Source organism: Paroedura picta, chromosome 17 (assembly GCF_049243985.1).
Source record: "Paroedura picta isolate Pp20150507F chromosome 17, Ppicta_v3.0, whole genome shotgun sequence".
In the NCBI taxonomy this organism is placed as follows: domain Eukaryota; kingdom Metazoa; phylum Chordata; class Lepidosauria; order Squamata; family Gekkonidae; genus Paroedura; species Paroedura picta.
Genome location: NC_135385.1, coordinates 22,725,094 through 22,743,397, shown reverse-complemented (window position 1 = coordinate 22,743,397; position 18,304 = coordinate 22,725,094). Strand labels below are relative to the sequence as shown.

Genomic DNA, 18,304 nt, shown 5'->3' with positions numbered 1-18,304 from the left:
ACATATAAAACTTCTCAGCATTCTCATTAGCTGTTTCACAAGCTGCATAATGGTTAATGTTCCATTTACAGACCAAACTTATGAAGAGCGCTTATATTCACGTAGGAGCTAGACGAGATTTTTAAAAAGGCAGCCAAGTGGCACAGATTTCCCTGGGCTGATCCTCAGGAGTGCTCGCATTCTGGGGGAACAGCCTGTCTTGGGAACCGGAACCTGCCCTGGGATGGTTTCCCCGCCCGCGTGCAGAGTATTAAGAAATCACAGAACGGCAAGAGAAATGAAATAAAACGAATCTGAACAGCATCGCAGAAATGCTTTCCCCGACCTCAGCTGTCAAATGATTGCCTTCCATCCACCGAGGCTATTACTTTGCCGTTAATATGGACATCTTTCAACCTGGAAGCGTTTAAAGAAGCCGCAGTTTAATAGGGGAACCGCACAAACGGGTGTGTTTGCAGCTGGAGGGAGCTCCCCCCCCTTTGCTTTTTGAGTGATTAGTTCAGGGAGTTAGAGAGATTTATGAGAGAGGTTTCATGCATTCCAACGCGCAGAGCCTTTGTGGATCCCGTTGGGCAAAGGGGGGCAAAGCAGACCCCTCAACAGGTACCTGTATTGAGACAGGAGGTGTCCGGGTTTGCCCCTCAAAACTTTGCGTGTTGTGGTTGAGCTAGCATTCTGAGGGCCGAGTCACATCTGTAGAAGGTGCGTGGTGTCACTCTCTTAAGTGTGCATACAGCTGGTGCTCCTTGACACAGTCCTAGGCCAATGCAAACGTCTGTTCCTTCACTCTTGCACTCACGTGCAGATTTAGGGTCATTTGCAAGATGCAATTGTTTACCAGTTGACCAAGATCAGGTCCCCTGGGGGTCTAATGACATAGGCTCCATGTTCTCCAGAGGAGGTCCACGCTGAAGATCTAGTCTGGAGAGCCATTTTAATTGTGGGACCTCTGCCCGTTTTGCTGGAGCTTGGCCAGCCTCCTTTCCTCCCAGCTGCCAATTGTCCCTCCCAGGAGAAAGGACCGTACCACAATGAAAAGCCAGGACCGTACCACAATGAAAAGCCAGGACACTTGTTTGATTGCTCTTTGCTTAATGACTGTTTTTACAGAGGTGGCCAAACAGTGGGGCTCATGGGAATTGTCATCCTGGGGGCTCCTGGGAATTGTAGTCCATGGACATCTGGAGAGCCACTGTTTGCTCCCCCCCCCCTACCCTATCATCTGTGGTAATTTTGTAATTTTGCTGTTCTGATGTGGCTTTAAAAAAAAATGTTTCTAAGATGCCTGGAGTGTAGAGTGAGTGTGATGGGAATAAGTCATTTGACACTGTGGCTCTTGTGAGAAGGACCTATCAACCCATACTCAGTTGTGCTTTCGAAAACAAAAGTGTGTTTTGTTGTTCACTAACAATTGCAGAAGCAGAAAGCCCCCTCGGGCTCGGCCCCCTCCCCCCCCGTCTTCCCAAAGACCCCTCATCTCCCAGTTTGCAGGTCTGAATCAATCACCGAGCAAATTTGCATGCAAATCTTGATTGCCACCGTTCCTGTGGGGGAATCAAAACGTGTTACATAAATGGGCACATAATGGTCTCCGCACTTCCTTTCCTCGTAAAATATCCTTATAATTTAATAGGTGGGATTCCCCCCCTCTGCTCCCGAGGAGGGAGGGATGGAGGGAAACGTGCTTTTAAGGACAGGGCTTGTAACCGTTCATCAGACGCCGTGGAGGACTTTAATCACGCCTTATTTTAATCCAGGCTGCCCGTTGAACAAATGGAGGCAATTTTTGTTTTAAACAGAGAGCCACTTCTCATTTCATTGGCTATAAAAACCAAGGCTCGGAATGTGCCAGCAAATATGAGCAGCTTCATCCAGGGGTTATTAACACCGTAATGCACGGTGGCAAGCCATATTATCAGGGTGATAATAAAATAAATAAATAAATTTCAGCACCTCTTAAAAATTTATCCAGTGTAGAAAGGCATCATGTTCTCCATCATCGAAGCAGGACTGGGGGACGGGCAGGGACGAAGCAATCTTTCATCTTAATCTGTTACAGACCCTGTCAACTTTGTTCCTGCAAATGTAGCCTGATTAGTCCTTTGGGTGTCCTGCTTAAGGTTTTATCAGATGGCTAATGACCCTTTAATACACTGTACTAAGAAGGGTTGCCCCCCCCCTCCGTGCCACCTGATATCTGGCATGTAGCACACGGATAGGTCTGCACGGGTGCGTGCTCCTAACACAGGAGGCTGCGTTCTTGGATGATGCGTGATTTGAAATCTAGGATGGGGAGTTCACGTTTTAACAATAAGAACTCAAGGTTAAGAGATCTTCTTGTGGTGTTGCATGGGCATGCTGCCTTTCTCAGCCTTCTTACCATCGAGAAAGCCCTTCCAGGCTTTGAGGAACCCCAGAAGTGGCACAATTGTGCAGAATACGGTTGGGAAGCAGAGCTGTGGACATGCCCACCCGGGGCCCCTCCCCTCCCCACCCCCTCCAGGCCCATCACTGGCCCATCATCCAGTAGCATCTCAAAAAACAGCAAGATTTTAGGGTTATGAACTTTTGAGAGTCAGAGCTTCTTTCCTCTGCCCAAAGAAAACTTCGGAATGCTTACCCTCTGAATGCATTGTCGGCCTTCTGGACTCAAATCCAACGCTTTTTCCGGAGATTATCATGGTTCCCCTCCTGGAATAATCTCCATTATGGTTCCTAGCAAATAATCCTAGACAGGGGACCCCCTTCTCCTCCCGTCTGTCTTTTTCACTCCCTTGAATATTCCTTGCAACGTGGAAGCGATTTTCAGCTCCTCTTGCTGTGAAGTGGAGGATGTCAAATGTGTTACCTTCAGCTTCTCTTGGGTTCTGTGTAATGAGGAGCCTTTATTACTTAGGTGTGATTAGGAAGGGTAAATCCCCAGGGCCGCGGCTGCAACGGAGGTGTGATTTCTCAAGGCAGCCGATGAAATGCGCTTGCTCTTGGATCCGATAGGATTGCTTTTAAAATAATGAGATGGCTGTCACTGGGCAAGCCCCCAACTTAAGTCGCGTGGCTCTTTCAAGTTGTCAGTTGGACTTTGTGCTCATGCCATAATTAATTAATCGGTTTTTGGATAACTTAATTCATGAAACTGAAGAGTTGTAAATAAATTAATGGAATCTAGAAGGATGTCATTCTCCTCCTCCTCCTCCTCCTCCTCCTCCTTTACTACTACTACTACTACTACTACTACTACTACTACTACTACTACTACTACTACTTCTTCTTCTTCTTCTTCTTCTTCTTCTTCTTCTTCTTCTTCTTCTTCTTCTTCTTCTTCTTCTTCTTCTTCTTCTTCTTCTTCTTCTTCTTCTTCTTCTTCTTCTTCTTCTTCTTCTTCTTCTTCTTCTTCTTCTTCTTCTTCTGCTCCTCCTCCTCCTCCTCCTCCTCCTCCTCATTGTGTGCTCAAGGTTGGTAATCCTGGTTTGGAAAGGAGAGCGGCCTATAATTTGTTAGTTCAGAAGGCCAAGGCTAGTTTATGTAACACCCCATCATAGTTTGACTGGGCATGAATCATGCACACATTGAATCTGGACACAGATGGATGGGGAGGTGTATCAATCTGAACCTTGACCTTGCTTTAGCTGATCTGGGAGTTAAGAATATTTGTTGACTGACCACACCGCGCTCATTTTCCAGTCAATGTAAACGGTATTTCTCTCCCTTTTTAAAATTTATTGAGCACCTGCTTAACACGTCGGGTACCAATAAATGTTTATTTCCGAGAGTTAAAGGCTTTGTTCGTGAAGCCCGGGATACGTTACTGCATTTGATTAAAGGCGTCTCCCACAAGTTTGCAGGATAATGTAAGTTATGAGGACATACCCTTGAGTTATTCAATCATGGAAGATTTTGCCCTTATCAACCACCCCCACACTAGTAAACACACACACACACACAAATACAGAGATGAAATATCCCCTCCTTCAGAGCTGCGGAAGTTTGCTGCTTAGAGTCTGCGGGCGACGGGCAATAACCCTTCCCCTGCGACAAAAAATAGAGAATAGAATGCTAGCGTGATTTAAACACAGCGATTCCCACCAAGAAACAACTAATTACACGGGTAGCGCATTAGCAGAATACGTAACACGAGCAGGGAAGCGGCGATAAATCAAGCGATTGCAATTATATAAATTGAGGCATCTTGCCTCAAAGTGGGATAACAAGTTGTCGAGAAACAGTTATTTATTTCGTGCAAGCTAATATCGTAAGAGCCAACATGAAGGCAGGTGAAGTGCGTCAAAATATTAATTGCGCGGGCTCATCTCGCCGCGTCTAATAAATGTCCTCGCCTTTGGTTCAAAGGAGTGGCTGAAATTAGTTATCACAGAACAGTTCGCATTACTCAGAAGTATATTCTAGTCGCTGCTCGCTGATCCCCTTCAGAAAACCGGCAGAGATTTGGACAGGGATGTAGTGCGTAGTGGGGAACGTGACTTTAATTTTCCTGTGGAAAACAATTCTGCCTCAGTTGAGCGGGGTGGTTCAGACCTCTGGGCCGTTGACCACGCAGGGAAAGAGTTCACAAGGAACCGTCCTTCCTAATGAGTCATCGCATTAACCCCTGGTGTATTTGTTGAGGAATGTGTGAAAGAGCCCCTGGGAGATTTCACATCTGGGTGTGTGTGTGAGTCCTCCTTAGAGGTGCCACCTGTTACGAAAACTACATATTTGCTTTTAATTGCACCTGAGAGAATTTTATTCGGGGGGGGGGGCAGTGTTAGCAGTTTCATTCCATGCAATTAAGCTAAAAAGAGAGAGAGAGAGCAGAGTAATCAATGGAGATATGAGCATTATATAGAAGTAAGAACAGTGAGCATTCAATTTATGCGCTTGATATTAAGGGGAAGTGGATTTCATTGCATGGCGTTTTAAACCACTGTGCAATTTTCCCCAGTAGTTTTGCTTTTCTGCTCCCCCCCCCCCCCCGCAGTTGGTATTCTAGATGTCTTGGTTATCTGTATTGTAACCTGCTCCCCCCTCCCCTTTTGCATTTGGGAGTCCTAGCCGGTGGTTGTCGGTGGAAAGTGCTGCCAAGTCACAGCTGAGCTGACTTCTGCCAGCGGTGGTGGCTGGCCATTGCCCGCCTCTGCATGGCAAAACCTTCAATTCAGTTGGTGGCCTCCCATCCAAGGAGGAAGCTGACCCTGCTTACCACCATAGATCTGATCCATTGTTCAGTTCCCCAATTCATATATCCAGGGGGTCATGGTTAAGAACGGCGGCTACTAATTTGGCAGGCAGGGTTTGATTCCCTGCTCCTCCACATGCAGCCAGTGGGGTGGCCTCGGGCTAGTCACAGCCCTGATAAACCAGTTCTTCTTTCCTCAAGAAGCTAATCTCAACTATTTAGCAGTGCCCTATGATGATGCAATGTCCACCTGCTACTGCTGACCAGTTGAGTGGGGCTTCATCCCCAACTCAAGCGGCAGGAATATATCCAGATGCACAGCATGCAAAAACAGCTCTCCGATAATCACTTTATTTTGAAATGAATCGGGTAGCTTCAGGTGTAGATTTGGGTGCAGTCCAGCCGAGGAGGCCTTGTTGCGGTTGAGCAGGAAGGTTCATTTCCTGCAATGTTCCTCCGCGAGACAAAGAAGTGAATTATGAAGGAGGGGGAGAGAAAAAATTAAAATGTTCTCAGTAGTGTAAATAAAACAGTAATCAGGGGAAGTAAATCATCGCCTTTTCTTCCCCGTTTCCCTCCTTCCCTCTCTCAGTGGAGTTTATGCTTTGTGCGTCGCTGGGTTATTAATCTTGATAATAGAAATGGTAAAGAAATGTTTCACGGCGAAACGGGAGTTGATATGAAACGCTGATGAATGAACAAACCCATTTGTGATTTCCCAGTGCTTATCTCTGCCATATTTTGACACTTAATGTGGCTAAAAGGAACACTGGTTGCCCCGTAATAGTCCCGTCCTTTCACCGCCTTCTAAAGCATTTTGGGTTTGTTTTGTTTAATTGTGTACAGCCCTCTCTACACCGCCCGGCAATCGTAGGGGTGATTAAAGTTTCAGGACCAGAAAATGGAGCCTCTGAAGGATTTGAATAATTTAATCCCATTAATACCGTTATTGACCTCTGCGAGATTTACTGACAGAAGGAGAAGTTAGATCCTTTTGGTTTGTTCCCCTTTATGTCTCCAAGTGGTAGGAAGTTGTGGAGCCAGAACTGTATTGGGGGTGGGGTCATTCCTCTGCTCCTGATATTTTCCCTAACTCCCCGAGCTGTTGGGTGTCCAACCTCCAGGTCATGGATGGGAGATTTCCTGAAATGGGTCTCCATTTGATAGATATCACCTCTCTTGGAGAAAATGGCCACCTTGGAGGGCAACTCTTTGGCAATTCACCCCACGATATCCCTCCTTTCTTAAAGCCTCACCTTCCTAGGCTCCACCCCTAAATCTCGTTCTGTCCAAACAGGAGACCTTTCTAGGTGTTATAGTCACATGTACTGAGTCATTGTTGCTCAGAGCGGGATTGGGAGGATAAAGCAGAAGAGAGGAGCTGTAAGCTTCTTTGGGTTTTTGGGGGGAGGGGAGGGCAGCAGAATAGGGTATAAATGTGGTAGGGAATGACTGTTGCAGTTGGTGGCTCTGTAAGCATGAAGCAGGTCCATATATTTGAAATGTTGAGTTCTCCTTCTCCTTCTCCTTCTCCTTCTCCTTCTCCTTCTCCTTCTCCTTCTCCTTCTCCTTCTCCTTCTCCTTCTCCTTCTCCTTCTCCTTCTCCTTCTCCTTCTCCTTCTCCTTCTCCTTATTCTGTTTCGACATAGTGAAACATTTAGTTGTCTCCGGCATGTTCAGCTGTGAATTCCACTCTTCAGTCCCCTGACTATTTTCCCCAACCGCTTGACCTGCTGTTTCTGAGAATTCCCTTTTAGTACCTCAGAGACTTTCTCCTTTTGACAGACAGTGAAAATTAAGAGAGGTGGGGGAAGCTCGGGTGTGTGTGGGGGGACTGGAGGCCCGAATATGCCCCCCGGGGTTTTCGCTTGACACCAAGGGACTTGCTACAGACGCAATTAACGGCCGACAGAAAACCGTCGGGGTTCGTGGGAAAGGACACGTGGCCGACTTGGATCGTGCCAAGCTGTAATTGGGAAGATTATTTTTAATCAGAACGTATTCTACAGCCCAAACATTAGAAATCTCTTGTCAGGCTCACAGGAAATTAAACCCAAGACCAAACAACGTGGAAAAGAGAGCCTCGTAAAATGGGGTGATATTCTAAGTTGTCTAATTAGAAGCTTGCTCACAGTTCACGGCTTGTTTTTTTTTGGGGGGGGAGGCTGTGTTAGGAAGAGGAGAGAATATGACTTTGAGCCGCTGATAACATTTTCGGATGGTGCTTCGGAACTTGGATTGAAATGACCAGCAATTGTATACTTGCATCTATTTATATCTTGACTTTTTGGGGAGTGGGGGGAGAGAGAGGAAGCCTGTTGGAACGTCGCATGTGGGATACAGTGTTAATTTTGCCTCTCGATTGTGACATTTCATGCGCAAGGCCCCTGTGTGCCGTCAGCGGTGCCGTGGTTTGAAATAAAATGGAGACAGGGTTAAAAAGAGAGAGAAAAGAAACCCTGTTAGAGATTGGGTGGCTTGTTGGAGTTTGGTGTGCTGCATTTCCCCCTACCCCGCAATCTCCTCCCATTTGAGGATGAATGGGGGGTGGGACAGGAGTGAAAGGGCTTTCTTAGTTGTGGCACCGCAATTACGGAATTCCCTGTCCGGAGAGAGCTGTTTGCTCCTGTCGGTGATTGACTAACCCCAGATCTCCTTGTCTTATCTAAGATAGCCTTTCTCGACTGTTGAGAAATCCCTGAAATGTTCGTCAGGCTTTGAGAAACCCCCAAAGTGGTTCCATCTTTCCGAATATGGTGGGGAAGCAGACCCTCCTCTCCCCACCCCCTCCAGGCCCATCCTTGGCCATTTGGGGAGAGGGAGGGGCCGATCGACCTGACCTCGTATGGTCCCATCACCCGATAAGGGTTTAACACATTTAAAAAAACATATTTAAACATAATTTAGTGTGCTCTCTTTGATTTTTTTTCTCTCTCCTAACTGTAGGAAACCCCACAGAATCCTCATGCAACTGGAACCTACAACTTTCTGGAGCAAAACATTCATTCTGTAAGTACCTCTCTTCCTTTTTTGGGGGGTGGAGACCGGCTTCTAAGGTACATGGCCCTAAAGCTTAGTGACCTCTAATTTGTATGGTTAACTTTGTGCAATTAATAGCATGGTTAATAGCATGCCGCATTGAATGAAGAATGGGCTTTAAGGTAGGGATTGTTTTATGTTTTATTGTGCAGGGGGGTTGTTAGTATTGTAACACGCTGTGAACCAGCTTGCTGGGAGTGACGGGTTAAAACCTAATAAATAAAATAAAATAAATAAAGAGCCAAGGGCTCCAAAGTGCATTCCTAGGCAGAAACGCTCTGGTCCTAGAGCCGCTGATTTTATCCAGCCAGGACTGGGTGAACTCTACACAGAATTGCAAATGTTAAAGTGGGCTTCATACATTGTCCCGACTTCTTTGTGTCTTCATTGTCCACTGGGAAGTTACATCTCAGTTTAGAAAGATTTGCGGGTGTCCTTCCTAGTTGTATTATTTTGCTTGACCCAATGCATTGGCTTCTTAGCATGCTCAGAGGTACCATTTTGAGGTGTTTCCCCTTATTTCCCCACTCCCCAAGACTCAGTTTGACCAGCTCAGGACCCCAGGCAGGTGTAGACATCCATGTTGACGAAGGGTTCAAGAGAATCTTGCATGTTGTTTTGCAATGCACACGTCTTAAAAACCATGCTACGCTTAGTCGCGTTGAAAAGGTAATCCACACCTGTCGTTCTTGGGATTTCACATGAGGGAGATGTTGTTATAGACCGATAATGAAGCCCTATGTGGGTTGCAGTGAGGTGCACAATCTCTCGTGCAAATTCTTGCTTGTGTTTCCCAGTCAATTCATACACAATGTGCACATAGACTGAAAATGTTGGGGGCCTTTATTTCCGCGTGAGCTTCTGTGAGTCAGAACTGGCTTCTTCAGGTGCCACGGTGACATTCCCTTTTGTTTGCAAGTCAGAAATAGGGTGGCCGTATCCATTTATTAGCAAAGGGACAGGGCCTTTCCAAACAAGCATTACAGTTCCAAGTGACCAACAGGACTTACTGCACCACCAGACGGTTGCTCTGACGTTGCTGATGTGTTGGCCACCTACATGCCAGAAGCCGGTCACCTTGCTGGTAAGTCCTTTCCCCGGCCAGCTGATTGCACACAACTCCCACAGATATCAGAAGGGGAGAGCAGACAACGTTCCCCTGCAAGAAACAGAATAAGGATACCGTGGGAATGAAGAGGAAGTCGTTCAACGAAGAGGAAGGGCATAACCTCTGAAGAAGCGAGCCGTCGCTCCGGGAAGCTCACGCTGAAATAAATGTCAGTGGGACTTCTGTTTTATTTTGCGACCACAAACTTAGCATGGCTGTCATCGTGCTCCCCTCCGAGAAACCGTCAAGCCCAGCTTAGTTCACCTGTTTGCGGCTAAGGAAGATGTTCACCTTCATCCATTTTGCTTTCTTTGATGCCATTGCCGTTCCTCTTCAAACACACCTTATGGGCTGGTTCCTTTCGTTGTCGGAACGTGCCGGTTCCTTCTGACTCTTGCTCTCCGTCAGCATCACGGCCATCTGTCGTGGAACGACCTCGTGACACGTAGCCCTGTTTGACACCTGTGACGAGGAAGAGGAGAACCGGGGGGAAAGGTCAAGTGACAAAAGAGAGAAATTCTGCCATGCCTCAAGAAGTGACAAGGCAGAGGGTTTCTCAGCCATCTGGGGAAAAGCGGTCCCTGAGATCATTAGTGGGACTTGGCGAGGAAGCCAACCATGGACCTGCGAATAATATATTTCAGTATGCAAGCTAAGGGCGAACGCAATAACCAGTCACCTATAAGCTTATGCTGTAGACCAGGGGTGGCCAAATTGGCTCTCCAGGTGTCCATGGACAATTCCCAGGAGTCCCTGCTAGTGTAGGGTTTTTTTGGGGGGGATGTTTGGGGACGGTGGCACAGTGCCCACTATCATTGTGCCTAATTGGTGCCAATATTTCCCCCTTGCGATCGTAACCCGGCTGGCGCCGTGAGTATCAATCATTTTTCCGGTCAAAGGGGTCATTATTATTTAACGGCGCTGAGGCCAAAGTCCAGCATGGTTGCCTGGTAACCGAGCATGCAGATGAGTTGGCTCTTAAGTAGACCATATGGCCGGGCATTTCGCCCCACTCACTGGTGACACGACCGGCACATGTTGTACATTACGGATTTATTCAATGGATTCTCCGAGTTCTTCATTTAGCCATTCATTTCAGATTACCCCAACGCCAGGAGGGGTTCTGTTCGTCCATTCAAGAGGGGGCAAAGTGGGGAGTTTCTTTTGCATTTGTAATAGCCTGTTAATGGCTCTTTTAATATTTCCGAGGTGCTGGCATTGGGTTCACTTTGGGTACAAAGGGACACTTGAAATTTAAAGCGGAGACCTCGTTCCTGCAAATTAAAATGGTGAATTTTGAGGGGGAGAGTAAACGAATCCCCCCTTTTCCTACAGAAAGAGACTATATCTTAGATTTATCGCACACTTTATAAGGTTGCGATCCCATAGGTCAGGCTTTCTGAACCAGATTTCCGTGAAGCCCTGGCGTTTCTTGATAGCCCCAGAAGGATTTTGCAAATGGGTGGGAGTTGATTCATTTTTGATACATTTTTAAAAATTGTTAAATATTTATTGGGTGGTATGACCATGTAGGATCATGTTGACTTGCCCCCTACTCCCAAAATGGCCAGGGATGGCCCTGAAGGGGGTGGGAAGGGGAAGGGCCCTATACGTCCCAACCGTATTCTGTACGATGGTGCCACTTCTGGGGTTTCTCAAAGCCTGAAGAAAGCTTCAGGGGTTTCTCAATGGTAAAAAAGTGGAGAAAAGCTGCTATACAGTCTTGGGTATAAGTCACTTTGAGATTATTATGATTCATTATTATTATTAATAATAGAATTTATATACCACCTTTCCAGACGGCTCAGGACAGTGTGCGGCAAAGTTAAATAGACAATACAAAAATGCTATTTATGCTAAAAATTAATTGGTCATTAAAACATTTCACCATAATGAACAGCTGTCCGGTCCTCACCACTGGCTCGTCCCCTGTGTTCCCACTGGGCGTTTCTGATGGGGGTTCTGGGAGGCCCCTTGGATCTTATCAGAGCGCTGGCCCCAAGCCAAAGCCGTTCTCCAGGTTCCTGAGTAAATATGCACACGACTGACGCTCCTCTTGAAAGGGTGGAAATGTTAACACATCGAGCCAGCCAAGCCAGTCCATTTTATTTATCCCTTCCCAGCAGGGGTGGTTTGTGGGATTAAGGGCCGACAAGGAAGATGAAAACAAAGCCTCACTTTTAATACCTTCGTCTCAAATGCCAGGAATCGCGGTGTGGACGCTTCTGACCCCTTCGCCAGAGGTTCTGCTCCCGCCTGCTGCTTGGGATGTTTTCGTTTGTTCCAAAATAAGTCGTGGTTTTTTTAAAAAAAACCCAGCATGGGATCTGTCCTCTTGGTTAAAAGTACGGAAGGGGAGGGAGGAAAGGCACCGTTGTCTAACGATACGTTAGTCGCAGTTCAAAATATCCTTGGGTTTCTGCTTGCGGGTTGCAAGATGACGGGTTTGGGTACAGCACCGTGTCTTGGTGTTCACGGTCGTGTAGCGATCGATACGAGATTCGCCTTCTAGTTATCCTGCAGGGGGAGCTCAGCCTTATGGCATGGCCACTCAGCGGACAATTAAAACCGTTTTGAGCAGCAGAGATGGGTGCAAAACAGAACTAGTCAATCAAGAGGGCGTTTCTGCATGGAGAAGAAGAAGAAGAAGAGCTTTTTTTTGTATCTGGAGACTTTGGGGGTGGAGCTGGGAGTGGGGGGGATTTGGGGCAGGGAGGAACCCTCACAAAGTACAGTGCTATGGCGTCCCCTCTCCAAAGCAGCCCCTTTCTCCAGGGGAACTGATCTCTCTCGTTTGAAGAGGCGCTATCATTCCAGGGGGTTCCCAGGCCCCCCCTCAAGACCCACAACCCTGTCAGAAGGCCTTTAGCATTTGATTCCTCCGTCTCCCTTTCTCTTGTTTGTGTTGACCAGTCCTCTGTGGTGGGCTATTTCATTAGTGGTTCCGATGCCGTCAATCAGAACGTTTTTGTTGTTACAAATTGTTAGGCGGAAAGTTGCAGCTTACATTCATCTTCGCTTTACCCCGCAGTGCCTTTTCATTTATTCCTCATCTTATTGCTGATTTTGTTCTGTTGGTGCCCACTGTCGGGACGTCACTAGCTTGCCCTGAAGTTTTGGAGATCCAACATCGAGTTGATTGGGGTGAGGACTCCTGTGAGGACTTCCCAAGTCTCTGGGGAAAAAGGAGAGACAGGTGTCATTTTAATTCTAGGTCGCCCTGCCCAAGAGTAAACGGTGACCCTTTCTCCTCCACGTTCATTTAATTTGGTGGCGTGTTGACTGGGGTATGTCCCATTGCAGGGGTCCGCTACAGGTGCCTGCCTGAAAGACACAGCCGGTGTCCGTGATATAAACTGGAAACTCTTTAAGGCTGAAACCCACAGCTGGTTTCCTGCTCGGTCCAGCAGATGAACTGCGATTCTGCAGGGAATCTCTGCCCTCCTTTCCTGAATAGACACACACAGGGTACAAATCAAGATATCCCCCCCCCAATATATATATATATAAGGCCTTGTGTCCTTTATGGGTTCAATGTACATTTGCAGCTGCCCAAACCACAATTAAAAAACAAAACAAAACAAAACCCTGTGGCTTTGACCTACCTGGATTATGACACGCTAATCATATTAAGGCAATTTCGAGCAGATTGATTAAATACCATTCCTTTCCCTGGAGTGTGAGCAGGCCCCAAATTGTCAGCATACCACCTCTTAGCAGATGGCACACGAATGTCTGCTAGAAGCTCACTGGAGGAGCAGGTGGCCGGGCACCGTTTGATAGAGGAGATTTCTGGGGCCAAAATGCCACCCTGGGCTCCGGTGGACGCTCCGCCACAGTCTGTCAAGCGTGGGACGTCTTCCCGCTTTCAAAAAAGCCTTGCACAGAGAATCCAGAGGCCCCTTTTGCCTCCTCTCTCCCGCTCCCCCCGCCTCCTGCCTTTCTCCACTTCTCCGAAATCTTTGCCTCTCTCCCGCGAAAAGTTGCGACTTGGCTTCACCCAGTCCCCAGCGGATCAAAGCCTCCCAGACGCTTCAGAAGAACAAGACCATTCAGTCTGGCAGAAATATTTGATTCCTCTCCGCATCACAAGGGTCACCTCTCATGGCTAAATGACCCGTTTGGAGAGGAAGGGGAAAAAAGAAAGGAAAGGAAAGGAAGCAAATGGGCTTTGTGCCGTGAAAAGAAAAAGGAACCGCTTGGACGTCCTCTTCAAATCATGCTCTGATCAGGAGGAGACGGTTCAGAGCGATCGATTTCCCATGTTTGCAAGTCCCCCTGGTTGCGCACGGGTTGTTCCCCCCCCCTCCCGATAGCAGACTGAAATATCTTCCATTGCCCAGTCTGCCTAACGTATGTGGGTCAAAACCAGGGGAAAGATGAGACACGGGTGAGGCAGACGCACCAGGTATTTCTCCTCGGCTATAAAAAGCCCACGATTTCCCTCCCTACTCAACAGGAGATTTTCAACCCATTGATATTTGCATTCAGCCTTTTCACATTTTCTGGTCACTTGAAACGATAGAGCCACGAAAGAAAAAAAGATGCCTTCTCTGGTCCCCCCCCCCCGGGGAAACATTTTTGGTTGGTTAGGACTTAAAGAAGGAATAAAAAAAAGAAAGAGAAAGTTGGTTACATAGAATAGAGTAGAATTAAATAGAATCAACTAGAATCGGATAGAATATTACTCTCCCCATCAATTGTCAGGTATATCCATGCAATGCTCAGTTGTCAAATATATCCATGCCACTATTTTGGATAAGAGTCCTCCATAGAGTTCTGGGGATTGCCAGGTGCCGGTTGCATTTGGCAGGCCTAACTGCAGGACATAATCAAACTGCCCGCCCTCTGGAGAAATACCTGACTAGATTAAAATGTTGGTAGAGTTTAAAGATGCCACGGAGGATTGGAGCACTGGCAACTTAAAGAATAAGTCGCTTTATTGAGAAGAGAAAAACCTTGTAAAGAAGAGAGGAGAGGGAGAGTCTCACTACCTGTAATTCCGGAGGCAATTGGGAAGGAAGTAAATTCAGAGGAGCAAGAAAGACTCCGGATGATGGGTCTTAGGGCACAAATAAAGTAGGGAGAATGTCATATCGACTCAGAAAACGAAGCAAAGAGATGGAATAGAATCCACAGCCGCCATGAAGTCTGCCGTATGAGAAGCCCGTCGTAAAAGAGAGCTGCCTCTTTGCATGAGGTGTGGCAAAATTCTACGACGAATTTTCAAGGCCGTTAATAAGGGTGACAAAGGTGTGCTTCGCTTTTCAGGGGAAAACTTTTTGAACGATGCTAAGTAGGTTCTGTGCTCAGCAGATTCCGTCCCCCCGCCTCTCTCAACCTTGCTGGCCAACCTTGCTGGGCGTTCCCTTATGAACTCGGCCCTTTTCCCCCCGCTTGGTTTGTCGAAACGTCGTCTATAAAATATAGATAAGTCGAAAATGAGGAAACCCGGCGATGAGACTCAACTGTATTAATATTCAGAGGCTGTCGGAATGATTGTTTCCCTCCCTCCCTTATATTATGAAGAAAATGAACTGAAGAAACTCGGGGAAAAAAACAAAAACGAGCAATGTTAATATGCCGCATAGTAATTTCTGCTTCGTGCAGTTGGTGGGTTATTTTTCTCTGCTTTTCGAGCGTGACTTGGTTCTGCGATGGAAGCGTGCTGCGTCACAGCGGTTTACAGCGGCGTAACGCTCTCCTTCCCGCCTTGCTTGTTCCTCGTCCTTAAACGTTAACAATACCGAAGGCTGGTTATAGGACAGGCGGACCGCAATAACCGTCTAGATCCAGCCAGCATCCGGTCATCGTCTCTCAATAAGGACAGTGCAGAACTGGAAAGGGAACAGAAGGGGGCAGCCAAGAAGACTACGGGGTTGGAGCAAGAGACCTTCGGAGGTGATGTCCCGTCACCTGCCTCTGCGTAGCAACCTAGCTCTTTGTGGGTAGCCTCCCATCCATCCCAGTAGTAACCAGGGCCAACTCTGCGTAGATTCCAAGAACTGATGGGATTAGGCAAACCTGGCCCTTGTCCTACTAGTGTTATTAAAATGCCCAATTTTTCTCTAGGGTGCACCATCAAAAGGCTTACTCGTTTACTTACTGCTATCATGGCAGTTGTACATACACCACAATGTATAGGCCAAGCATTAAAAGCTGCCTCTCTTTTGAAATATCTAATAATATAATCCCATTTATTTCTTTGCCTTAGCACTTGGGCTTGGAAATAATTACAGGGGGGTTTCATTACTGCCTAAGTAAGCGGGATTTATGAGCGCATAAATCCAGGAACTTTTCCTTCTCGTCCAAATGCGGGCTGGATGCCTCCCTATTAAGTATTGTTTGCATTGAGGGTCATTAAAAAGCAATGGATAAAGTTGTGGCCAGTTCTCCGTTCCCCCCATTTTGGCCATGCCTCAGCCAGGTGTTTGTTTAAAAAAATAATAATAAAATAAAATAAATAAGCATCCAGGAAGCCAATCTTGCGGTCTGACAGCCATAGCGAAAACAACACGGTCGGGGGAAGAAAAGGCCTAATTAAGCCTTCAGTATGCCGCGGCCGGTACTCTCACGGTGTGACCGGTCATCAGGAATCCAGCGGAAATGCCTCCAAGTGCAGGGCCCACTTCTCATCTGCGTGCCTACATCGACTTGCTTCCTGTTCATTATACCAAAAATAGAAAAACGTTTTCAGAAAGAGAGAGAGAGAGAGAGAGAGGCAGGGGTGCAGCCAAGCAGGCCTATAAACTTTTTCCGTGCTCGCTAATTCTGCAAGATGGTTTATTTCTCAATAACCCAGAGCTCCCCTCTTCGTGGGAAGGCTGCTCATTAGAACATGTCAGTCATCGCGGTTGGTGGTTCTGGGAGATGAGGAGGAGGCGGCGGCTTGGCGATCTGTCCGGATGTATTTGGAACGAGGCGGTTTGCGGAACCGTCTCCCCGTCCCGCTGCCTTGGTCTGCCACGCCAGGCGCAAAACGAAGGGCGCACGAGGATGCAATCAGGACATACAAACGGCTGTGAATTATTGCGGCGGGGATGTCCCACATTTGGAGTTGTGAGCATCGGCACATTTTGCGAGCTCGGAATGGCGCACTGGTGGGGATGCCCGCCTCCAGGCGGGACCCGTGCCGCTTTGAGGCTCCTTCGGATCGTGGAAAGCAGGCCGTAAAACCCAACTCTTCTTTTTCTTGGAAAACGAGAACAAGGGCCACAGACAGGGCAGGATGAGGTGAAGCAAAATGGTACCACAGAACAGAGTTTGGGTTTCTTCTCCTCTGTCTCATTGAGCCCAGTTGTTAATCCAGCCACCGCTAAGAAACAGCGCGGATGTGAACCTTAAAGGAGGGTGCAAGATAGGAAATTAAAGTCTCATTCTGGAAGCCGGGAGGTGATTTCTCGGAGGGTTTAAGCCCTGCGGATCAACCTGTTTTAGACGCTGGTAGCTGAGCCGAGGCCGGGGGGATCAGAAAGCGTGCGGTGCTCAGAAGAGGGCCCATTTCTAGCACTTCTCTCACACGGAGGGTTTGACTGATGCTGTTTGATCTCCTTGGCTGCAGAACTACACAGTCCCTGCTGATGTAGGTAGGGTGGCCAACCTTCAGGCCGGGCCTGGAGGCTTCCTGCAATCACAGGCAGTATAAATCCTAGAGAAGAGGCCTCTGTGACATTGGACCTTGCTGAGGTCCCTCGCCTCTGCCAGCCTTGCTCCTCCAAAATCTCCAGGTATTTCCCAGCATGCAGCTGGCAGCCATCGTGCAAGAAAGGGGGTAGAGGTTTTCTCTCCTTCCGAATTGCTAGCTTTGGCCCATTTCCCTAGTCCTATTGATACTTTTAAAAGTTACCTTGAAGTGTATTGACTGGGTCTCCAGAGCTGGAACTTCCGTCGTGACCTTTTGATTTCTGGGAAATCTTTAGTTTATGATCGGGACTCTCTCTCTGATGCCTCCAGAGTGCAGAAACGGCCCCAAATGTGTCACTAAGCACAGGAATCCACCTTCGCTGAGGAGTTTGGCATCCAGTTAGTAGCAAGATGGGATTGTTGGTTCGTTTTCCTTAGAGCATTTATTATGTCACCTTTCCACCTAGATAGGGCGGGAAGCCCCCAAAGACGCCAAATTCCCCCATGTAACTTTTTCAAAAAACAAACAAACAAGACAATGGTGACAAATTCTTAAATCGCAACAGCATCTTGGGGGGGCGGTGGTCCATTTTGTTCTACCCACAAAGTTACTGACGTTCTCCAATTTAAAAAATCCTTTTTACAGGCTCTAAAATCGGCTTGGCGGTGATTGTGGCTCACCTATCGCAAATGGCTTCTGCGCGTGGCTTACTGTTCTCATTACCGCTGATCAATAGGCATGCTCAGAATGATTTGAGGGTCTTTGACCGCCTTGGACTGTGGCTGGCTCAGCTTGGTTCCTGTTTCCCGCGCACAATGCCGATACACGATGCTGCTTTCAGATTTACATCATTTATACAGAAAGGCTCCTGCCCCCTCACCTGAGATTCTTCTCGGGTCTCTTTCCGGCATTCACCTAGGCTTTCTCTGTCAGTGTATGGTATTAACCGAGTCTATTTTAAAGCTTGCATTTAAAAAAAAAATGTGCTTAGGATTTATGGCTCTCTTTGTCCTCCCCAACAATGCTTTGTGGATAATCCCCGTTGCTGTTTTGCTCTTAAGGAGCTAAAACTTTGAGACGCTTAATTGGTCGGATGTTCCCGCCACAGAGATAGGGTCTGCACACCCAGTTCCTCAGGTCCAAGAGCCAAATGAGATGTCCAAAATAGTAATATTTCGGAAATACCTGGTGATTTGCAGCATCAGTTCTCAACAGGAGGTTATGAAGGCCAGGGCTAAAGGGCAATGTCAGGGGAAGACTTTGGCCTTTCTACCCTATTTGTTTGTCGTCCAGGGCAACTGGCTGGCCACCGTGTGAACCTGAATGTTGTCTGATACAGAAGCTGTTACCTTGTATACTA

At 47.3% G+C, this 18,304-nt stretch overlaps 1 protein-coding gene across 21 annotated transcripts in view; it reads left to right on the top strand.

Moving 5' to 3' along the window:
- Positions 1-18,304, top strand: part of RBFOX1 (RNA binding fox-1 homolog 1) — an 832,795-nt gene that overhangs the window by 316,834 nt on the left and 497,657 nt on the right. For all 21 annotated transcript variants that reach the window (XM_077316478.1, XM_077316476.1, XM_077316480.1 and 18 more), the window contains one exon: positions 8,120-8,182. In XM_077316478.1, the coding sequence (XP_077172593.1) occupies positions 8,120-8,182 (63 nt within the window). The remainder of the gene's footprint in view (positions 1-8,119; positions 8,183-18,304) is intronic.